The sequence below is a fragment of the Diadema antillarum genome, unplaced genomic scaffold, assembly GCF_040938485.1.
Source record: "Diadema antillarum isolate AM-2024a unplaced genomic scaffold, OU_Dant_1.0 seq00001189_RagTag, whole genome shotgun sequence".
NCBI classification, from domain to species: domain Eukaryota; kingdom Metazoa; phylum Echinodermata; class Echinoidea; order Diadematoida; family Diadematidae; genus Diadema; species Diadema antillarum.
Genome location: NW_027271987.1, coordinates 1118613 through 1141574, shown reverse-complemented (window position 1 = coordinate 1141574; position 22962 = coordinate 1118613). Strand labels below are relative to the sequence as shown.

Sequence of the window (22962 nt, the reverse complement as noted above, 5' to 3'; positions counted from 1 at the left end):
GACCTTTTTTTTTTTCTGGTCACCTGCAAAGTGGAGCTGTGAACTGGCTTATTGAGTACCTTCAAATGGTCATCTCCCTTCTTCTTACAATTACTCTTCTAGTCTCATGCGAATGTCAATGATGTCTTCTTCTCCACATTCACTCTGTGAAATAAAAGCACTCGCCCTTTTGACATGAAGGGAGTCAGTCAGCACTACCCTCACAACCCAATGTGGAACAGACACTCTGTAAAAGATTTGAGCTCTATTCTCTACAGGCTCAGGTAATATCCAAGCCTCAGAAAAAGACATCTCTGCCTGTACTGAGAGTTAACTGATATTTGATGTCACACGACCATCCATCAATGATAGGAGACTTTAGTCATCCCGGGTGTATTTCAGCAGAGTATTAGACATAAATGTATCCACAGGAAACTGGTGTGTATGGCACCATGGGCCATAAGGGAATAAATACCATCATTCACATGGTGGTCTGCGTCCTGAAACCTCACAAGGGCCCTGAGATTGATGTCAACACACTCAAGAGCCTTTCAGTCACTCAGCTCATCTTCATCGCTGAAGTATGCACTCTTCTTCACTTTGGGTCTCTTGGACATCGGAACAGAGCTAGATGATGCAAGTTCATAGCTCCCAGAGGCTACTATTTGTCTGTACTCCTCTTCTTCATGCTTTTCCCTCTGTTGGCAAGATGGGGGAGAGAGAGAAAATGATGCAGACACTCATTAATGCCAACTGATTATCTCAACTGTATGGAATATCTAAAATTAACAGAACAAAGATTCTAAGGTGTAACTTCAATAAAACTTTATAAAGTTTGACAAGGTTTAGTAACTTTTTTCTCAACAAGTTAGTATGGATAGTTTTCATATACAATCATCACTAAGTGGGATCAAGGAAAATCAAGGATTTAATGTCTGTTTTCATAAAAGCAGAGGATTGTCTCCATCATTTCTATTCCTGCCAATTTTTGATTTTTTTTTTTTTTTTTTTGCTGTTGGAATGTCTTTTTTGTTCTTACAGGAATTCTTATTTCAAAAACAAATACCAGAGCACGGAGGGCTGTTTTGAAAAGAAATACAATTTGCAGACATTCTTCACGAGCCATATACAAGATAGAAGAAATTGTCAGCTATACATTGTACAGGAAAAGATCAAACAACAGCATAGTAATAAGATCACTGCTAATGCAGGAAAACTGGTTACAACTTGGCAAAAATGGCTTAATTAGCTCATTCTTTATCAAACATCCAGTGGCTATTGGTCATTAATATTAAACTGCCATTTTTTTTCACAGAAATTCTGTTCAGTCTTTCCATGCTTACTCCAGTAGGGCTTGCCAGATATTTGAAACAAGGAGATTGACAATGACTTTCACTCATGAACAAACCTCAGAGCTGATGGCTGCATGAAGGCTCTCCAGGGCGGGGTCTTCACCCTCAAAGTCTGACTCCTCCTCACTGCAAGGTGTTGTGAGTGACAAGAAAACAGACATATTACCTCAAAAAATCTTTCATTTCCAAACAATGCAGGAGGTGAAAAAAAGAGAAACTGTCAAACAGGGTATTCAGGGTATATTCAAGATTCTACATCATCTGCATGACAAAGGTTCATGAATTTCTTATTGCCCACCCTGTGACAGGATGTATTTCTTCACCTAATCACTTTCATTATTTGAATTAAATTTCGCAGCACAACTAAGTGCAAACAATCTCGAGTTCTATAATCAGGGCACTTGTTCATACATGTACATTTTAAGTAGTTAAGATTTAATAGTGCCAGGCTACACCTGGAACTCCAATATGAAGGGAAAAAGACCTTGTGAGGACCTTCCATACTGGGAAAATAGGATCCCCCCACCCCCCCCCCCCCCCAAGAAAAAAAAAAGAATAATAATATGGCAATGTCTCAGTTGCATTAAGAGCAGTAAAGGGGGAGGACTATAATAAATGGCAGCAGAGACAGTAACTGAGTGATGGCATTTACAACCATGAACCCTCTCTAAACCTTATCCATTCTCCTGGAGCACTGCCAACAGGAGGCGTTTTTGACTTTTCGTTTATTAGACGGTGGATTGGAAAAGTGAAGAGACACAAATCCGAAACAGACGACTTCTGTCGTTTCATCATTGTGTTACACAAGACTGATTCTAGTAGCATACGTAACGTAAATCTGACTCCAATACTGACATCTGAATCTCACAAGTGTATAATACCCATCTGACACAATATATGACATCTGGCTCCCAAATATGAAATCCATCTGATTTGATAAACTTCACAGCCATATCTTTTCTACATTTCACATGAATATACAAAAAGGGGGGCCTAGATTGGTTGCATCTCATGAGATGGATACAAGACTAATGAAAAAATGTTGATTTTGGAATGAAAGACTCACTCATCCTCATCTTCATCATCATAGTACTTTCTCTTGGTAGCTTGTGAGGTGACATCCTTCTGTTTCTTCTTCTTCTCCTTCTTGGGCGGTGGATCACGATCTCCTAGCGAATTCTTGGGACAGCAGTAGCTGAGGTGACCAAAGTCCTGTCAAAGACAGATAATATATCACAAATCACAAATTGTTGTTTCACTGAACTCTTAAGCTTTGTAATGATTTCACATAACTGCACGACTATGAAGAGAGAATTCTTTCAATCCATCGACTATGGTAGCCAAGAAAGTCATGTTAAAAGGTCTCTTGAGGATTTTTATCATCTCATTGGGAAAGGGGTAAAAGCAATGCTGCACACTGACACTGGTCAAATGGTCCCTGACCAGTAAAAATCACTGTCAGGCCAGTAACTTTTTCAGGAATGGACCAGTAAACAAATGGCAAAACTGGGTACCTACTGGTCCGACAGACAGGTCAGACCAGTAGAAGAAAAAAAAATGGGTTAGTGCGCAGCCCTGGGTAAAAGGGAAATCAATATGATAAGTTACAGTATTTTGATTGATATCATTGACAGAAGGTTGGTAAAAAAACAAAACAAAAACAAAACTTGTGGACAGCTTTATCACTGAACTTTGTGTAAGTATGCACACAGCCAAAGAATCTCTACTAGAGTCAACCATTTAAGATTAGATGCTTCAATGCACATATTCACTGACCAGTGCTATTCATAATTTTCAAATGTACCCTGCAGTGGGTAGCGAATGAATCATGCCAACCACAACATTATCAAATCTTTAATCTAGAGGATTGGGGTGTATTGAATACTTCTTATCAACTTGATACACTTGTTGTATATCATATATCTCTTTATCTAAACTTTCCAGGTATGAACAAATAAACCATGCAAACAACTAACAATCAAGCAGTAATCCATACCCCGCACTCATAGCATCTTGATTTGTCGGGATAGTTTCTCCTACGGATGAACTCTGCAGCTCTGCCATTATCATCTGCTACAGACACCTTCCATTTCCTGCCAAACAGCTAAATAAAAGGAAGCAAACTATACATTAACTTGTGCACTGACTTAATGATCGGAAAAAAAGGTCATAACATCTATAGATTGCATGTTTTCTTACTTACAATACTAGAGAAAAGAGTGGTGAGACCCATTCTTGCTGAAAACTCTTCATGCTTATGTTAACCCACTGAGACGGACTGATTTTGCTACAACACACATTTCCCATAGACACTTGCCCGAGTATACTCAGGACTCGTCCTCAAAGGGTTACGGTGAAGATATCATGAAATATGAAGAGGGATGGATGTTCACACCTTGTAAAAAAGTGTGTATGTGCATATGTGTACAACATGTGTGTTAAAAAAAATACCTACAGGAGCCAATGAATGTTTTTTTTTTTTTGGGGGGGGGGGGGTGGGGGGGCTGTCGAAGCACGGAGAGAGGAATCCAGGTTGATACCCCCAGTTTAGATGGGAAGAATCTAAGGATGAAACCTTTGGAAATTCATGAGTGTTGTATTCTTTTTTGCTCAGATTTTGAACTTTTGGCAAACTAAAAACATTCTGTAACCCCCGAGCTAGAGAGGATGGCTTTGTAGAAAATTTGACAACCATGCAAGAATTCCATTCTTTTTTTTATTCCAATGCACACTGCGATGATAGAGAGAAGTAGATCTGGCTGGTACATGTACCACCAAACCTTCTCAGCACTCACCTCTCTCCCATTCAAAGACTTGATGGACTTGTAGACCGAGTCTCTCTGTTTGAAGAGGACAAATGCCACCCCTTTGCTTTTCCTGGTCTCCTTGTCCTTTACCACGGTTACCCTTCAAAATCAATGTCAAAAAAGAAAGTCGATGATTGCAAGCAATGAACCTGTATATTTCAAAAATCTACATTCAAGAGCAAACAATCACATATTTTCATAGCTCAAATAATGTATAAAACAGTACTTGTCTATAAATGTTTTGAACAGTGAGACATTATTTTCAATTAGGATTTAGAAATTGTTCTTCTCAGCTATGTAATAGTTGGTAAGATTTTCAACAATTTATGTGCATTTTATGCTAAGTACTGTACCGGTAGTTTTATTAGACCCTGGTGACTGAACTTGTATCTTTGACTACATCCATTTATCATCAATTTATTTGTAAACTATTCTCATTTGATATGTGTGCATGCATGTGCGCATGTTTTCTTTTTATGTGTGCTAATTGTGACTCACCTTGCAACTTCGCCAAACTTTCCAAATATCTGTAAACAAAAACGATAATAAAACATCATTAATTTGTGTGATTTTTCTTTAATAGTAAATGTGCCAATAATAACATTCAGCATGTGATACTACTAGTATGCTTTGAACTGCAAAGAACTCACTATATTACTCTCAGTATACATACATCCCCAAACAGTTTTGGTCTAAAATACAGGAAAACCTTGAAACCTTCCCAGCAAAATGTTGCTTAGAGTACGTTGTCACAGTAACTTTTTCCAAATTCTACCCTAGCCAGATAGGGTAAATACCCCAAAATTATGCCACTATCTCAACAACCCTTCCATCAAAATGATCTTGTGGTAACATTCCTTTGATAGTAGTGATACACCCAACATCCACACGCATGTGCAATAGTCCAAACAGAATGGAACACGACTCGATAATCATCAGCATAAACTGTAACCACACCCCTTTCACTCATAGAGCCGAGGGGTAAGTTGTATGTAGTTGTAGACAGAAAATCTGACTGTCTGTAGGAGTTTCTCGTTTTATAACATTTTTTTTTAACTTTTCGAAGTTTGAGGTCTCCTCTGGAGACAGAGGGAAGCCTGTCATGCATGTCAGTGCATTGCTTGCTGTAGGGAGATGCTCAACAACTGTCCTTACTAGTAGTAATAGTTTTGTCTATTGTGCGTAACCGCCATCTCTCTTGCATCAATAATTTAAGTTTGTAGATACATGTAGTCCTACTCCTAGCTAGACCGTCAAATTTGACTTTTCAAGCTTAAATAGTGAAATTAACATCTGATTGACATGAATGTCCTCACCACACCAGCATTTAAATTTTAATTGAAAAAAAAAAGTTTGAAATAAAATTTTAAATTCAATTTTATAAAAAGATCACAAAGATGTTGAAGAAATTTTTATGGAAAAAGACAGCTTCCTGCTCCTTGCTACGCTAATTTGAAACACGCCAATACAAGTCACTTAAGAGTCAAGACACTACATACACGTACCTTTAAGGATGCATAGCCAGTGCCGAATATTAACATAAACACGCCTGTAAAACGTGGTAAATTTTCACTGCATATTAAACTCTCACACAATTTTTAACGCATGGGACTAACGAATTCAATTTGGGGGTTATTGCTTCAAAACATATCGTGCACAGGTGGTTTATCTTTCTATATCAGTTTGATAAAAATAATCAAAGAAAGTCTCACCTTGTACAAATCATTGTTAGTGAGAGTAAAGGGTAGATTTGAGACATATGCCGTGCTCCTACTTGGAGCAAGTCCCCCACTCATCTTCACTGGCAACCACAGCACCAAAACCTAAGTACAAAAATGTACTGTACACAGCACAGGCACTTGTGTAAGTACTTGTAACAATGCAGTAGCTAGCTGCAGCTGTTGTTCCGTTGCGGATCGGAAGCGTTCATTGAGCTGAGAGAAGAGGGGAATGCCCGTTTGTACGTTTCGAGTGTAGACGCGCACGCACGCAGCAGGGAAGGGGCTTGGCAAGGCTGTACGGCAGTGCTTTTTGGTTGGTTGTGCGTACGTGCGACGCGACGGTCGCGCGTCGGTTACTGTCCCAGATTCGAATAGCACCACGGCTAGTGGTTGTGGGTGGTACAAGTGACTGCCGTGCAGATATCACTGATATTTGCAATGTTTTCTCTACTCTCTGCTAGTTGCAGCTGCTGTAACCCGCTAGCATGTGCTGCCTAGCTAATCTGGCCTAAATTTGAGCATAGAATCATCAGTGCAGGCGTCTAACCATTAAGATACTAAGAAGGTTTACTTATCTATGCCAAATGTTGTACCGGTACCCAGTTTTTTGTCGGTGAGTCATCAACATTTTTATCAACCCCTTAAAGTTAGAATCTGATTTAAATTGAATTAGATCGAGATCTAGTGTAGACGTCTAGATCTAGACCTAACTCACTGTAACTGCTAACGGTAGTAACGCTAACGTTAGAGTGAGACAGTAACCAGGTAACAGCGACCAGCCCTGCCTGGCTGGCCTTTCCTTCACTTCACCTTCAACACTACTGATGCTGTGTTTCGCACAGCATCTGGTCAGGCTAAACTTCTGGGGGCATTTCATGATCGAAGCATTTTGTCCGACAAAGTTGTCAGACAAATTTGCTCTCGGCCAATCAACAATAAGGTTGTGCAAGAATTTCAGTAGCTTGTAGTAACAGTAACACTTCTGTCAGAAAAACATCTGACCAAAACGCTTCATGAAATGCCCCAACCAACCAGGGCAGATTTCTGGATGGTTAATTTTTAAAGATGCGAGGCAACTGGCATCATTCTTAAAGGTTGAGTTAGAATAACACTGATAGTGATGCATGGTCCATGGATATAAATAAATCAATTCAATTGTCAGCAGACATTTTGAGCATTATCAGCAGAACTGCCACTGTCGGCTGTCATTGTGAAGAATATGGAAATGTAGGAGTACTAAGAATAAGGTTTGATCCTAAAGAAATACCTGGCACAGTTTCATACAATTGACTGTAGTGACTTATATCTAGGTAAGTTCTGTCTTGTGTGAACTGAAAAGTCAGTTCGGGAAACCCACTCACAAGGGGGGCCCCTCCTTATAAGTAACCCGTCCCCCTTATATGTAACCCTGTCCCCCTTATAAGTAACCCCCGGGGCACCCCTTATAAGGAGTCTCCACGCTTTTTTGCAATGCAACGCGAAAATGAAAGGACTGCGGCAATTCGCTTGATTATGTCCATAAAGCTTCACAAGTTTCCTAGTTACTCACGAAATTTGAGCAAAATCGGTTCGAGGCATCATATCTAAAATCATGGATTTAAATGCGATGTCAAACGACCCATGCGAATGCTGAAATGCGAGCGATTACTGGCGTGAGTGTCGCCAGGCGTGGCGGCGCGGCAATGCTTGAGTGCAGACGTGGCGACTGAGTAATTCAGCCACGTCTGCACTGAAGCATTGCCGCGCCGCAGCGCCTGGCGACACTCACGCCATTAATCGCTCGCATTTCAGCATTCGCATGGGTCATTTGACATCGCATTTAAATCCATGATTTTAGATATGATGCCTCGAACCGATTTTGCTCAAATTTCGTGAGTAACTAGGAAACTTGTGAAGCTTTATGGACATAATCAAGCGAATTGCCGCAGTCCTTTCATTTTCGCGTTGCATTGCAAAAAAGCGTGGAGACTCCTTATAAGGGGTGCCCCGGGGGTTACTTATAAGGGGGACGGGGTTACCAGGGCTCGACACTAACTTTTATTTTTGGTGGCCCGATCGGGCCACCAAAATCATTAATTTTTATTTTTTGGTGGCCCGAAAGTAAAATCTGGTGGCCCGAAAAAAAATCAAGAAAAACATAAGAAATACTTAATTGGTCCTACTGAACATAGAAAAAGAAATATTAAGTATTACTGAAGTGATACATGTACCCATGTCTAAAATAAGTGAAGAGAAAATTCAATCATCTTACCGTTATTCTGAGTTCTAAGATTTAGTAAATAGGCTTATAGATTATTATAAATGTTGATGCCTATTTAGGTGGTCAAAACTTACGTTTGAAACGATAGAGTGGGAGCATTTGCAGACATTTGTGAACATCCGACATCTGTTTTGGCATTATAAAGAGCTGGAAGTTACCGTTATTCATTTCTGATTGTAAAAACAATTATCCAACATTTACTAGTAACACCGTACGGAGCCGAATGTTACTATTAATTTTTTTTTCAAATGTAAAAGCAAAGAACTGACATTCATTTTAGCATCTTACGGAGCTGAATGTTATCCTTATTCATTTCTGAACGTGAAAGCAAACATCCCCAATTTATTTTAGCATCTAACTGAGCCGATTGATACCGTTAATCATTTCCAAATGTAAAAGCAATAATCTGTTATTCATTTTAGCATCGTACGGAGCAGAATATTACCGTTATTCATTTTAAAATTAAAAAAGCAAACACCCAACATTTGTTTTATTATCGTACGGAGCCGAATGTTACTGCTGTCCACTTCCGAAAGTGAAATGAATTATCTGACAATTTAGCATTGTACGGAGCCGAATTTTACTGTTTTTCATTTTTGAACGTCAAGGCAGACATCAGACATTAAATATTTTACCATCAAACGCAGCTGAAAGTTACTGTTATTCATTTCGAAATGTAATAGCAAATATCCGACATTCATTTTAGCATCGTATGGAGCAGAATATTACTGCTATTCACTTCCGAACGTAAAAGCAATCATCTGACATTTATTTTGGCATCTTCCTTAGCCGAATGTTATTGCTATCTACTTTCAAAAGTAAAAGCAAACATCCGACATTTATTTAATCATCATTCGGGGTTGAATATCATTATATCATTATAATTCATTTCCGAACGTCAAAGGGCAAGGGATCATTCGACATTTATTTTAGCATCTTCCGCAGCTTATCTGTTATTGCTATTTACTTCAAACCTGAACGTGAACATCCGGTATTTATTTTACTATCTATAATGGAGTTGAATATTATTGTTGTTCATTTCCGAACGTCAGAGCAAAATTAATATCGGACATCTATTTTAGCATCTTCCGGAGCTGAATGTTGTTGCTACCGATATACATTCGAACATAAAAGCAAACATGAGACATTATTCTATTCACCTGAACGTGAAAATCCGGTATTTATTTTACTATCTATATGGAGATGAATATCATGTTTATTCATTTCCGAATGTCAAAGGGATCATTCAACACTTACTTTAGCATCTTCTGGAGCTGAATGTTGTTGTTATTTACTTTCCAACGTAAAAGCAAACATCCGGCATTTATTTTCTCATCGTACGGAGTTGAATATTATTAGTATTCATTTCCGAACGTCAAAGCTAACATTCCACATTTATTTCAGCATCTTCTGGGGCCGAATGTTATCCTTATTCATTTCCGAACGCAAAACCAAACATCCGACACTTCTTTTAGTATCATACGGAGCCGAACATTACCGTTATTCATTTCCAAAATAAAAAGCAAACATCCGGCATTTATTTTCTCATCGTACGGAGTTGAATGTTATTACAGTGTAGTATTCATTTCCGAACGTCAAAGCTAACATTCCACATTTATTTCAGCATCTTCTGGAGCCGAATGTTATCCTTATTCATTTCCGAACGCAAAATCAAACATCCGACACTTATTTTAGTATCATACGGAGTCGAATATTACCGTTATTCATTTCCAAAATAAAAAGCAAACATCTGACATTTATTTTAGCATCTTACGGAGCCGATTGTTACCGCTGTCCATCTACAAAAGTAAAGGCAATCATCCGACTTTTTGGTGGCCCGATTTGGCCACCAAAATCTTCATTTCTGAAATTTTGGTGGCCCGACGCGCGTTTTTGGTGGCCCCGGGCCACCGGGCCACCGTTAGTGTCGAGCCCTGGTTACTTATAAGGGGGACGGGTTACTTATAAGGAGGGGCCCCCCTTGTGAGTGGGTTTCCCGAACTGAAGTTGTATGCCAGTGCCCAGCAGGTGTGGAGTCATGTTAGGTAAGGACTGATAAGGTTGCCTGCATTTCCACATCTGTGAATAAATCAAGTTTCATGTTGAAAAAAAATTGACTTAAAGTCCACTGAATGCCAAATCATACACTACAGTAATATTCAAGGTGGAAATGTGCCAGACCCAAAGATTCTTTGCTGATGTTGATAGTATTGCGTTTCTACCTCTGTTCTGTAGGGCTGCCTTGCCATAATGCCTGCATGCATCGATTGAAGACACGTTCCAAGATGCCTACATCAAATGACTGATGCTAATGGAGCTGTACAGAGATCAGAGTACCGGTACTCATCAGTGCATCCAGAGTTCTTGAGGGACATACTGAATACAGTAGGAGAATATGGATATGGGCGACCACTCTCATTCTACCCAAGATGGATGTGGGCAAGGAGCACAGAATCTGGATTCGACATCGCAGCATGAGTCGCACCCTGTCAAAAAGAGACGTATTCAAATGAATGATGCTCAGTGCCTCAGCCATGCAATGACATCAGATGGGGCGAAGCCTCTCACACACCCAAGTGCACAGACACTGACCAAGAAGCCAAAATGGGATGTCAACAGGGGACTTTACCCTAGACAGAGAAATTGGCCTAGTGCATCACCAAAATGCCCTCCCCATACCCCTGGTGGTCAGTCAGTTGGTAAGACACAGAACTCTACGGTTACAGATTCAAGCCTCAGTTCCAAGTATTATCCTTGGGGTACTTCTGGTTCACCAAGGAAACCTACTCCCAGCAGTTCACAGAAGATTCCTACTTTCAAAAGTGCCACTGCTACATTATCAAATGCTTCACCTATGAAGCAAACTAGTCTCCACAACTTTTTCTCAGTATCACCAAAGAAGAGTGCTTCATCTTCAAGGAACTTAGAGACCAAAGATCAGCCCAGTTGCTCTTCCAGTGTGATCAAAGACTTTGAAAATGACAATTCTCTCACTACTGATGATTTCGATGTCATATTGATTGAAGCTGAGAGTCCCAAGAAAAAGACTCAGTCTTTCAAGCAAGAGAAACTTGGAGCCCCACACCATTCCACATCATGTGCAAATGAGCAGAAACGGTCAACAGGTCTTGAAGATTTTGAACAAGATGATTCCATCACAGCTGATGACTTTGATGCAGTCTTGTTTCTGTCACAAAGTCCTGCCAAGGAGACAAATGCTTCTCGGCAGACACATGACTCGGATGAAGTTGTGTTTGTGTCAGAAAGTCCCGCCAAGTCAGCTACTGGATTTCAGCAGAAAACTTCCAACCCATCTCTGGATGGACCAGGTCCATCTCAGGGGCCCTGTACCTTTGGTCTGCTTGGAGAAGGCTTCCAGACACCTGACACAGACTCTGCAGAGGATGGAAGTTTCAGGGACTACTTTGGACTCCTCCCTGATGAGGTGGTTGAAAACATCCTTGGCCAGCTGCCGATCCTGGACATATATCTGACTGCATCCAATGTCTGTAAGAGGTGGAATGCCATCATATCAAGACCACATGTAAGGCTACTATCACCAAAATTTATTCCCCCCCCCCCTTTGCAAATAAAAAAAAAGAAGAAAAAAAATGGATACTTAAGGCTCTGATGAAGTTTTGCTTATGGAAACATTTACCCGAGGAACTATGATTATTTAGTCAAAAATGTTATGTCTTGCAGGGCAGATATAATTGCTGATCTGTGCTTTTATTTTGCATGTTAATTTTGTCAGTGTACCCAGGTATGGCAGAAAGGGTGGCTTCATCACTGCAGGTATGACAGGGTATGAAGGAAACCTTGCTATGTAGCGGAAAAAAAAAGAACTGGAAAAAAAAAGAAACAAATCAATCAGTTTAAAAATGAAACTTTGCAAATTACATAATACAAATTTAATATGTAAATGCATATTACACAGGGCATTGATAAGTATTATTCACTTGGTAGTATAAAACTTGTGAACAGTTGGAAACACATTAGGCGAAGCTGACTGTGTTTTGTCTCTACACCTTGCAACTATTGATTGCAACCAGACTGCAAATTTACTTTACAGTGGTAAGCTGTAAGTGACACAATGAAAGCTGCATGATGAAACGTTAATAATTACTTGCTCCTGTTTCAGTTTGTACAGTGGAAGAAGCGATACTATCAGCTGAAATTGCTGCAAGGTACGGATCAAATGAATGCTGTGCAAAAGCCTTTAGAAGAGTCTGGAGAGCTTACGGAGCGGAACTGCCTTGTGCAACTCATCAAGTGAGTACCTGAGTGAAGTACTTGCAGCAAATATGAACAAAAGTGTCAAATTTCCATATCGATATTTGTGCATCTGATCTACATGTCTTATTATTTGACTGTCTTGTTCTTGTTGTGGTAGATGTTTTCTCATGTTCACTGATTAAGCATTGGATGGGTCTGAGGCATAAAACTAAAGACTTGTGTGTCAATGTGTTATACCTTCCTGTTGAGTTTTCTCTTACATGTTCCAGTTCATAGTCAACCTTGCTTAATCTCTCACAAGGTGAATTTTCTCTGAACTTTAAGTCAAAGCCATTTCTTCAGTCCAAATAGATTTGACTTAGGCGAGGTTGACTGTACATGCATTTTACATCCACTAACTTCTATGTAGTTTTTGGAAATCACATGCTTCTGAAGTACAAATGAATTGAAACATGTGTTATGTATATTTTTTACAGAAATGTATTAACTACCATCTTTTTTTTTTCTTTCTAATTTCCTTGTATGAATTTGCTCGACAGATACATGGGAACTGTCAGAGTCCATTCTGTTGGAGCCACTGAGTGTCTCAAACATCACCAAAAGTTCCGTGCTGCTTGTCAGGTATTGAAGGCAAGGGCTCCAGAAGTCTTCTCCAATGAGGTATATATACTTAGCATTCTGTCAAAAACTACAGTTGGGAAAAAAAAAAAAAAAAAAATCTTAAACTGTGGTGTTGTATGGCTCTTCAGACTGTCATAGTTCTTGTGGGTATCTCAATGCTCTGAGGATCATCATCTTGAAATGAGCTTCTTTCTCAAGAAGTTGAAAAAGATGTGCATCAGCAAAATTCCGAGAGTGCTTTGGAAAAATAGGGAATTACAACAGAACAAATGTGATAATGCCAGTTGGTTAATGCTTCATGTAACTAAATCTTTTTTTAGCTGGCTGAGTGAGATGCGTAAGTAGTACACTGTGTGAAAAAAAAAAAGATTATCTCTAGTTTAGTGTACTATGTATTTGTCTAATGGTGTACTATAGACAATTTTGGTTTGACAAGTACCCCCTGGAAATGGAAGTCAATAATGTTGATGCTCTGTTTGTATTTCAGGAGCCCCACTCATGGTCACTAGTGGCAGCTATGGTTGTCCTGTCCGAGACGGCTCAGGAAGTCTGCCAGATTCTCCGCAGCCTTCTCCTCACGAAGGAGCCAGTACAGCGACTTGACCTATCTGAGTGCTTGTACTGCATCGCAGCAGCACTCTTTCTTTTCCAGAAGAAATTCAACATCAACAGAGGGTGAGAGATTAAACGTGTACCAGTTGTCATTTTTAAAAACCTTTGTGTCTATCAACTCACTTCTGGTGCAGAATTATGGTTTCCAAACAACTTTCAGGAAGGTTTAGGCAGTTGGTTAATGCAAAGCTGTTTTAATAAGGGGGTTTACTGAGAAAAGTGCAATCACAAACACGTCTGAGCTAGAAATGCATTTCTGTAGAGTTAATAAATGCAAAGTCATTTTGACACACATTTATAGCTCAGACTTGCCCACACCAACCGCTGCCAATTACTCATCTCTGCTCCTCGGATCAAACTGTGCAATGGAGCTGCACAGTGGCAAGGCCTCCCAATTGACTCATGGTAGAGTTGATCAATACAAAGTTTGGAAATTTTACACACTGCACGACCAGAAACTAGTGAAAAAGTAAAATTACCCCAATATTTTTGCTCGTTATATGTCCACACTATTAAATGCTATGATTCCGAGAATTAAAAACGTGAAATTTCTCTTACTCAGCTGAGCACTCAGAAAAAAATAAATAAATAAAAAACAAATCCTCTTTTACATTACTGCATTTTTGCTTGGTATATGTCCACACTAAAACCTTAGAAACTATCAGTGTGTGATATTCCACACACAATTAACTTACAGTTCTGTGATAATTACTTTTATTCAATACAATATTGTATGTATTGAGTGTATGCAAGTTCATATGTAAGTTTGTACATATTTGTGTATGTTTGAATGTGTGTCCTTATGTATCATGAATGTGTATGCATGTATACTGTATGTACTTGTGTATGTCTATAAAATAAATGCCCATGTAAACATACATGATTATGTAGATGTATATTCATATAACCAATGAAGTTTTGTGTCCCATGGTCACTCACATTGGTCACTCACATTGGTCAATCACCATGTCACTCTGATCTCCTCAGCCCACACTACCGGGTCTTCTACGCCCTGCACAAACTGGAGAGCAGTGGGCCAGGAGACAATGACGAGCTCTCGGACACTGCCAAACAGAGCTCTTCGGGTCAGCAGTCTTTGCTAAGATACGGGTAAGGATCACAAAATGATCATCTCTTTCAGTTAAATGAGGTGATGATGTCATAGCCTTTCTAGTCTCCCATTGGTCTGTACGTAGCAAAAATGCTAGTAATCATGCAAATCATTCTGCCAATGATAACCCAAGTTTGCAAATGACTTCCCTCATGTTTTGTCATTTCAGTTCATAAATTATTTGAAATCAAGCATAATTCATCCAAATCACAACATGTAATTCAGTGGAAATATATTTACACAAGATTAGGAGAGTGTTCTGAGGCATTTATTTTTTGTTTTTGTGATTGTGACTAGCTATAAAAGTTTTATAAATATTTCATTTATATACAATCTATTTCTGCTCCTTTCTTTATTGAGAAGACAGTGTTTCAGTGATGATGGATATGACAGTTATTGGTCACTTTTGATGCAAAAAACTTGAGCTGGTGTTTTGCCATGTATCTCCTTGATTATTCAGGCAGCGGAAAGGAATTGATCTCACCCCAGAGCAGATGCGTATCATCAACCACAACCTCCAGCCCACCGACTGCATCAAGATCATAGCCTTTGCTGGTAAGAGATGCCACAAGTTTGAGAGTTTGTGTTCATGTTGGACTCTCAGTCAGAGGGATTATAGGTAGATATGCTTGACAGCAATCATCTTTCAGTAAGGTAAATTATCCACAAAGGTGCTCTGTACAATTAGAGTCATGAAAAACATCAACAGTTTTGAGAGTTGTATAGGACAGAAGGGATACTTTGGTAAGATGTGTCCTGTTTGTTATTTTTTTTTAGATCTCTTTAAAAGAAGTCCAGGATGCCCATTATTTCATGAAAAAAAGAAGAAGCCAGATTAAAAATCCGGTGATGCTGTAGTCACGACTTCCTATTAATACAGATCTTGTGTCATCATCCTCAACTAACAATAATAGCAGGATTATGCAGTCTTTATTTTTCCGACGTTAAATTAGATGGGGGAGATGCCAGAGAAATGCATGCTATGTCAAGCCTATTTAGCTTTCAGACGGATAGTGAAAAGGGATTCTGTTTCATCTTCTGAAAAGAACATCAGGAGGATTTTGATGTTTATTTCCCTGTCTTCCATCTCTTCCATTCAGGAACAGGAAAGACGACCACATTGATTCGCTTTGCTCAGCTCAGGCCCCATCTCAACTTTCTCTACATCGCCTTCAACAAGTAAGGCTGGAAACTTCAACGACTTTCATATTTGGAAAGAAATTATGATTATTTGAATCATTATTATGTAAATGTGTTGATAAGTTCCAAGTGTTCATGCACATAAACAATATGATAAAAATCACTTGATTGAGAAAACATGATTTAAAAGATGTTTCAGTGGAAATGAGATTTCATCCATTCATTTAATTTTCATTTCCAACAGAAATTTTTTTTTTAAACAAAAGTTGAATGCATAAATTACATAACAATTATCAATAAGAGAATTTTATAATTGCAAAATATCAGATCTTTGTCAATGTATCACATTCTAATCATATATTCTGCAGCTGTATCAAGGAATATTTCCTCTAGGATCATCAGTAGAAATTGATCACTTTTAGTCTTACATGGCCAGTTTGATGAGGTCATGAGAATGTAGGCACTTGTCTTAGAGTCTAATTTTGTAATGAAGTGCCTATGAACCAATAAAGCATTACAGAAAAATGATTCAAGTTCACAAACAATCTGAGACAACTATAACTATGATATCTCTCACTTTATCAGAAAGCTTTCCATCGCCTCGTAGGAATGAAGTCATCAACCTACAGATCAAAATTTAAAAGCACAAATATTCTTGGATGTGCAGCTAAAATCTAGTTCATTACCCAAAGTGATGTCTGACACACATTCCACTTTCTGACATGAATGCTAAATTGATAATATCACTGTGATGCTGTATGCAGATCTTGCCTTCCATGCAAGAAGAGGATTGCTGGACATACAGGAGTGCCAGGTCAGCAGTTAGGCAACTGTTATACCCATGTGCACAAAATTGAAGGTAGTGTAAAGAGATTGGAACAGTTTTAGCTTGTACCCTTTGTGCTTTTATTCTCAAGTACTTGAAGATGTTCCTGAATGGAACGACCATATCATGAAGGCTAAACAGAGTGATTTGCCAGATGAAGGTATATGTATACCTATTTTTTTTTTGTCTCTTTTGTTATGTGAAGATCTGTGCAGGAAGAGGCACGTAAGAAATTTCCAAGTAACGTTGAGAGTCGAACACTCCACTCGTTGGCCTACAAAGCAGTTGGGTTCAAGTAAGTATGAATGTGCAGAGTGAGTCAGAAAAAAAAAATGTCCCATCACTTTGAAGTTGTCTTGTTTGAAGTATGAACATTTAATCATGGATTTCATGATATGTTGTGGTAGAGTTTTCCTCCCAGCATTTTTGGCACCCTTTTCAACTAGATCTTTGCTGCATGGATAACAGACAGTCTTTAGAAGACCGCAAAATCTCACTTGAGCCAATTGGCTGGGTGAAGATTAAAACAAATTTTGAAAGAATCTATGATTTATGTTCACACAGTTCTCACTGACGGATCCAGAGGGGTGCGCACTGGGCGCGCGCCCACTCTTTATTTGTTGTTAAAGGGGATGGCTAGTAAGTGATCAGTGGGAATCAGTGGGAATCCTGGGGGATGATTGTTCCAATTCTTGTGGGATTCATTTAAGGGTACATTATATACTGTATCTATTGTTGTGTGAAAATTATTTACTTCATAACGGTCTCATATTCAAGTAATGTGCAGTTTAATGCCCCATCACTGTACAGGCATGCTAACCTGGAAACATTAAACTGCACATTACTTGAATATGAGACCATTCTGAAGCAAATAATTTTCACACAACAATAGATATATAATGTACTTTTAAATGAATCCCACAAGGATTGGAACAATCATCCCCCAGCAGTCCCACTGATTCCCACCGATCAGTTACTAGCCATCCCCTTTAAAATAAAAGTTATAAAAACAAAAAAATGAGGTGAAACCGGGATTAGCACCAGAAATATTGTTTACGAAATTCCTGGAACCGCCCCTGGTTCCAGCTGATGTTTTGATACCTTTGCTATCCTTTTGTACTCAGAAAATAGCATGGATTCTCAAATTAAGAAGGGATTCATAGTGTTTAATGTTCCATTATTTAAACATTCAAACCTGCTCTAGTGACCCCCTTCCTATAATGATCACCTGCCCACAGTGACCACATGGAAGTCATAAGCTGAGAACATGTATAGTTTAGATCTGTTTACAGTGACCACCTTCCCAACTTGACCAGCAAACAGACTTGATATCCACTGGACAACTGACAACTGCACAATGACCTTCCAGCAGTGCACAGCTTGCTGTAGCTATGTTAGCTGTTGCATCAAACAATTGCTGTTGAAACTATTCTGTGGTTTGGCAAGTAATGATCAATTGAAGGGGAAGGGTGATTACTGTGAATGCAGAAATTTTTGCGATACATTAATTTGGCATATTTCACACTACATTTGGGTAGCGCAAATTTTCAAACCCACGAAAATATCTTTGGAAGTTTCTCTGCACGTTTTGAACAGGTTGACAATATGCGGTGCAAATTCAAGAACCTGCGAATATGTTGTGAGATGCTCAGTGTGAAAAATTAATTGTGTGAAAATATGGATGTTTACGGTAGCTAACAAAAATGATGTTATATATTAGTATAAGTATATATGTGACCGTGCATCACAAAACGAACAAAAGTCGCACGCACTGATTTTGTGTGAGAGTGGAAAATAGGTGAAATAGGTCAACCTAGCAAATCTTGACTTCTTCATATTTTCTGAAAGAGCAAGTCTTCTTCTACATCATACCAAAGTTTGGGATCATAAAACGAAAAGGAAATTGGGTTATCAGCAGTTTTTCTGGAATACTTTTTAGTGGAATAGTGTGATAAGGTGTTTTTGAAAGAGTCCTCTTTTCATTTGTTAAAAACCCTGTCCATGCTCATCACTTTCAGCTCCAATAACTGTAGAAGGGATAATGCTACTGCTTTGAAAGTGGACGTATATCATCAACAGAATGTGTTAATTAGGTGTGCGTAATTTCAGCTTAATCTGTTAATCCCTTCATTGTTGTTGCTCTGGTGTTTATCATCCTGTTATTTTGTTCCATTCATCGCAGAGCTAGCGCGGCTTGGTAAAGATTAAACGCTTGAATAGACCCTGTTTTTCAGAGCCTCTTTTCTCAGTTCACATTTATCCAGGGTGTGTGCTTTCTTTCCAATATTAAGGTAGGTTAGGAGAGTCCATTTGGATTGAGTTATACAATGTATATCATTTTAAAGCTTAGAGTCTGCTCTTTCAGAATCTGACCTTAACTAAGAATCCATGTCTGACGACTTGTTGTTCATTTTGTGGTGCAGGGTCACATATGTTGTGGATTTAAATACAATATAGTGTCTTGGTGTTCATGTATAAGTCATTTTGGTCTTCGGAAATATCTGTCTCGATGGCTACTGCATTGAACCTGTCTACAACTGCCATCTGTGTGTAATGACCATGTTTCTTGTTTACCCTGATTGGTCATTGTAGCTTGGTTTGAGTGTATATAATAGAATATAAGAGGACAGCCATGTTGGGAATGGAAACAAATACATGTAGTGTTCATCGTTATTGTTGTGTGTAAGGTACTGTGGACTCCTGTTATAACAAACTCCTCGGGACCAGCAATTTTCTTTTGTTGTATATAAGAAATTTCGTTATATCCAAAAACTAAACATTACAAAAGCAAAAAAAGAACAGATAATGTTGCAGCCTGAATTTTTACTTCATTGTAACCAGAATTTCGTTGTTCGTTATAGCAGGAGTGCACTGTATAGAAAAATGCCAAAGTTTGCAATAGGAGAATTGAGAAGATTGACAAGCATGTTAAAGGACAAGTTCACCTTCATAAACATAAGGATTGAGAGAATGTAGCAATATTAGTAGAACACATCATTGAAAGTTTGAGGAAAATCAGACAATCCGTTCAAAAGTTATGAATTTTTGAAGTTTTTGTGCAGTACCCGCTGGATGAGAAGACTACTGCAATGTATGAATAACTTAGATGTCACATGCGTACAACAATATAAGGAAAATATAAAGAGAATTTCACAAAATTCCATCTTTTGAAAAAAGTACACATTCCCCTGACTCGTTACCGACAAATGTTATGGGTAATATTATTCCCCCTGCCTTTAGAAAGAGGGAAGTCAAGTGCTCTTTTATTATGCGAAAAAAGTGAAAATATGTTGAATTTCTTTTACAATTTCTTTATATTGTTGTACGCATATGACTCACAAGCTGTAGTAGTCTCCTCACCCAGCGGTTCCAACACAAAAATTAAAAAATTCATAACTTTTGCATCGATTGTCCAATTTTCTTCAAACTTTCACTGATGTGTTCTACTAATATTGTTGCATTTTCTCAATCCTTATGTTTATGAAGGTGAACTTGTCCTTTAAGCAATTGCCTAATACATGTATGTGACAGGATAACCCTAGATGTATGAACTCTTGCTTTGATTATCAGATATCGCGCCAAGATGGGCAGTGCTCTGAAGCCATACTTCATCATGTCTGTGCTTCCAAAACCGGATGAGAAAAAAATCCACCACATGACGCTGGCAAAGCATGTCTGCACCACCATTAACAACTTTCTTGCATCAGCAGAGGGCTTCATCTCCACAGCTCACGTCCCACAGATGGATAACACCTCCCGCCAAGTGATTGAGCATGACGTCAGAATGGTAGGAAACAGCTGTAGGTAACTACAATGGTTGCAGCAGGAGTGTTGTGTGTTGTGTTAGTAAATGTGGTGGTAGGTGTTTGTAGTAGTAGTAGTAGTGGTGGTGGTGGTGGTGGTGGTGTTAGTAGTAGTAGTAGTAGTAATAGTAGTAGTAGTAGCAGCAGAGGTAGTAGTAGTAAAGCAATAGTAATGGTTGTTGTAGTAGTTGTAGTACTGTAAAAGTGGATATATTTGCGCGACTAAGTTTTCGCGCTCGGCATATTGAGAAGAGGTTCGCGTGTTTTTAATTCTGCGGAATCAAGACATCAACCACTGGAACATATGGCATGCAAAAATATTTACACTCTTTTATTTTCGCGCTTATTTCTGGTTGCGCTAAATACACAAAAATTTCCACTTTTCGGGTATTTGTTGATCTTATGTTGTTATGCTGTGTTGATGATGTTGTTGTTGCTGCTGCTGTTGATGTTGTTCATTGGTTGTAGCTGGTAGATGGTCACATCCACCTCAACTGCACTGCATTTCTCCAATCATTCAAACCAGACACCAATATGTTGACACCAAGTCGACCACGCAGAGTAGTTCACATCAGCAAACTAGTACACGCCTGCAATTGGTATCAAGCAGCAACAAGCTGCTAGTGGCAAAACCCCAAGCCGACTGGCTAGAGAGCGAGCGAGCGAGCGGTGCAACGACATTGGGCTTGTTGAAACTATCGAGAAATACAGCTGGATGCACGACAAGAAGTCATCTCCAACGACATGTGACTGTAAGCAGTAAAAAATACAACGCCCTCTACGTGTGAAATTGTGAAATGCGCCCAGGCTCTCGCTTCTGACGTCACACGTCTCTTACATCCCGGCCCCTTATATGTGAACCTACATGAACATATACCCAATCTATTATTCCTAATGCCTTTCAAACACACATCATACATTATGTGCCTTTAAATCTGACCAGCTATTAACATATATAATACTCATCGAACTTGACACCTTTCGTAACAAATCACGTCTGCACAAATGCGTCAATCTTATGAAATGAGCATGAGCTTTTCTTTCAACACCTGATGCGTCTAACAATGAAGATAACATCCAAAATATCAAGCTGCATCAAACGATGCATTTCTATACATTCCTGTAAATGCTAGTCGTGTATAACATACAACAGATCACAAAATAAACAAAGGAACTATTCTCTGAGAGGAAACCTCTTTCCGTCTGTCACACCAAACTGGAATAATCACTTGTATTCCCTACCTTGTACTCATACAGTTGTACACACTGCGATTAATACAGATTCAAAGTCATACACTAAATTGAATGCTGCACGTACAGTATATTCCTTTCCCTATATCTGACCAACAATATGCTCTGGAAATAACTTCCCTGTTGTAAGATCATATGACCCCTTGAATCAATGGTACTATATACTTGTACATCATGCACAATGCTCCATATAATGCAAAACAATCAAAGTATGCACTTTGAATACCACTACATGTTGTAATCACCACAGTAGTCTTAAATCAGACCTCAAAATATCTTGTTGTAGTCTTAAATCAGACCCCACAAGGTCTTATACTACCAGAGTTATTACAATGCTAGTAGTCTTGCTCCAAAACCTCATTATTACCGAAACTTAGTCTTGACTTCAGACTCACATCTGACGATGCTAGTCTTTGCTGTCCAGACCCTGAATCACCCACATTTTAAACTGAAGTGCTAGTCTTAATTTCAGACCTTACACGTTCCAGCTCCACATATGATCCAAATAATCAAAAGGGGAAGGTATATCTTTACTCTCTCTCCTTTGCTATGATTCATATATACACAAATGATGAGTCATAAAGTGTCTAGATTAAATAAAGTTGTTTTCCCCAACTCAAATGCTACAAGTCATCCCTCCACTCTAACTTAAAGGAAGACATCATACAGGATATATATTTACTCATGAAATAACAATAACTTGCAACTTAACAACAAACATAATGCGAACGTTCTCAAATGTTCTCCAGAGCTGTTCAGAGTTTGTTGCTTCACGCATCGGTTAATACCAATGTCCAACATTTCAGTCCAGCGTTCTCTCTACCTCTGGAAACTGTTCGCTTGCAAGCTCTGTCCACGATGTCAATCAAACTGTGACTTTGAGGAAATCCCACTCGAAGATTAAAGGCACTGAGGCGGCGCTTGGCTCGCACCTCTTTGTACTATTTCGCATGGAAATTCAATCTCACTAAGTACATCGCTATCATTCGCGCTGTAATGACACACTTGACATCTTGCAGATGATCCAAATCACCATGTACCACTGAGCATTGAGGCGGCGCTTGGCTCGCACCTCAGATACTCATACGGCACGTAGTAAGAAAATAACCAAAACTTCCTACACCGACTTTTCCACACACTCCAGAAGACACAACTTGCTTATAGGTCGCGTCATCACTCCACCTGATGTCTTCACGTTTGCAGACCGCACCAGGCCATCTCCACCGACGTGGGTTTCCGTTAC

General features: G+C 39.0%; 2 protein-coding genes across 2 annotated transcripts in view; one reads left to right on the top strand and one right to left on the bottom strand.

The window, feature by feature from the left end:
* Positions 1 to 415: 415 nt before the first annotated feature.
* Positions 416 to 5955, bottom strand: LOC139744569 (zinc finger CCHC-type and RNA-binding motif-containing protein 1-like). The gene is made up of 7 exons (XM_071655003.1): positions 5851 to 5955; positions 4637 to 4665; positions 4127 to 4238; positions 3328 to 3435; positions 2398 to 2543; positions 1388 to 1457; positions 416 to 677 (listed from the first exon to the last, which is right to left on the bottom strand). The coding sequence occupies exons 1-7, from the start codon at positions 5932 to 5934 to the stop codon at positions 531 to 533; spliced, it is 696 nt and encodes a 231-aa protein (XP_071511104.1). The 5' UTR covers positions 5935 to 5955; the 3' UTR covers positions 416 to 530.
* Positions 5956 to 6333: 378 nt separating this feature from the next.
* LOC139744557 (F-box DNA helicase 1-like) overlaps positions 6334 to 22962 on the top strand; it is a 67752-nt gene continuing 51123 nt past the window's right edge. The window contains exons 1-10 of the mRNA XM_071654990.1: positions 6334 to 6472; positions 10355 to 11663; positions 12261 to 12391; positions 12895 to 13015; positions 13464 to 13651; positions 14576 to 14698; positions 15160 to 15254; positions 15800 to 15878; positions 16871 to 16960; positions 20236 to 20452. Of these exons, the coding sequence (XP_071511091.1) occupies positions 10515 to 11663; positions 12261 to 12391; positions 12895 to 13015; positions 13464 to 13651; positions 14576 to 14698; positions 15160 to 15254; positions 15800 to 15878; positions 16871 to 16960; positions 20236 to 20452 (2193 nt within the window). The 5' untranslated portion in view covers positions 6334 to 6472; positions 10355 to 10514. The remainder of the gene's footprint in view (positions 6473 to 10354; positions 11664 to 12260; positions 12392 to 12894; positions 13016 to 13463; positions 13652 to 14575; positions 14699 to 15159; positions 15255 to 15799; positions 15879 to 16870; positions 16961 to 20235; positions 20453 to 22962) is intronic.

Coding starts and splice junctions, on each gene's coding strand:
- LOC139744569 (XM_071655003.1), bottom strand. CDS start 5,934: ATGAGTGGGGGACTTGCTCCAAGTAGGAGCACGGCATATGTCTCAAAT. Junction 3,436..4,126: donor AGTCTTTGAATGGGAGAGAG/GTGAGTGCTGAG, acceptor CCTTTTATTTAG/CTGTTTGGCAGGAAATGGAA. Junction 678..1,387: donor ATGCAGCCATCAGCTCTGAG/GTTTGTTCATGA, acceptor TCTTGCCAACAG/AGGGAAAAGCATGAAGAAGA.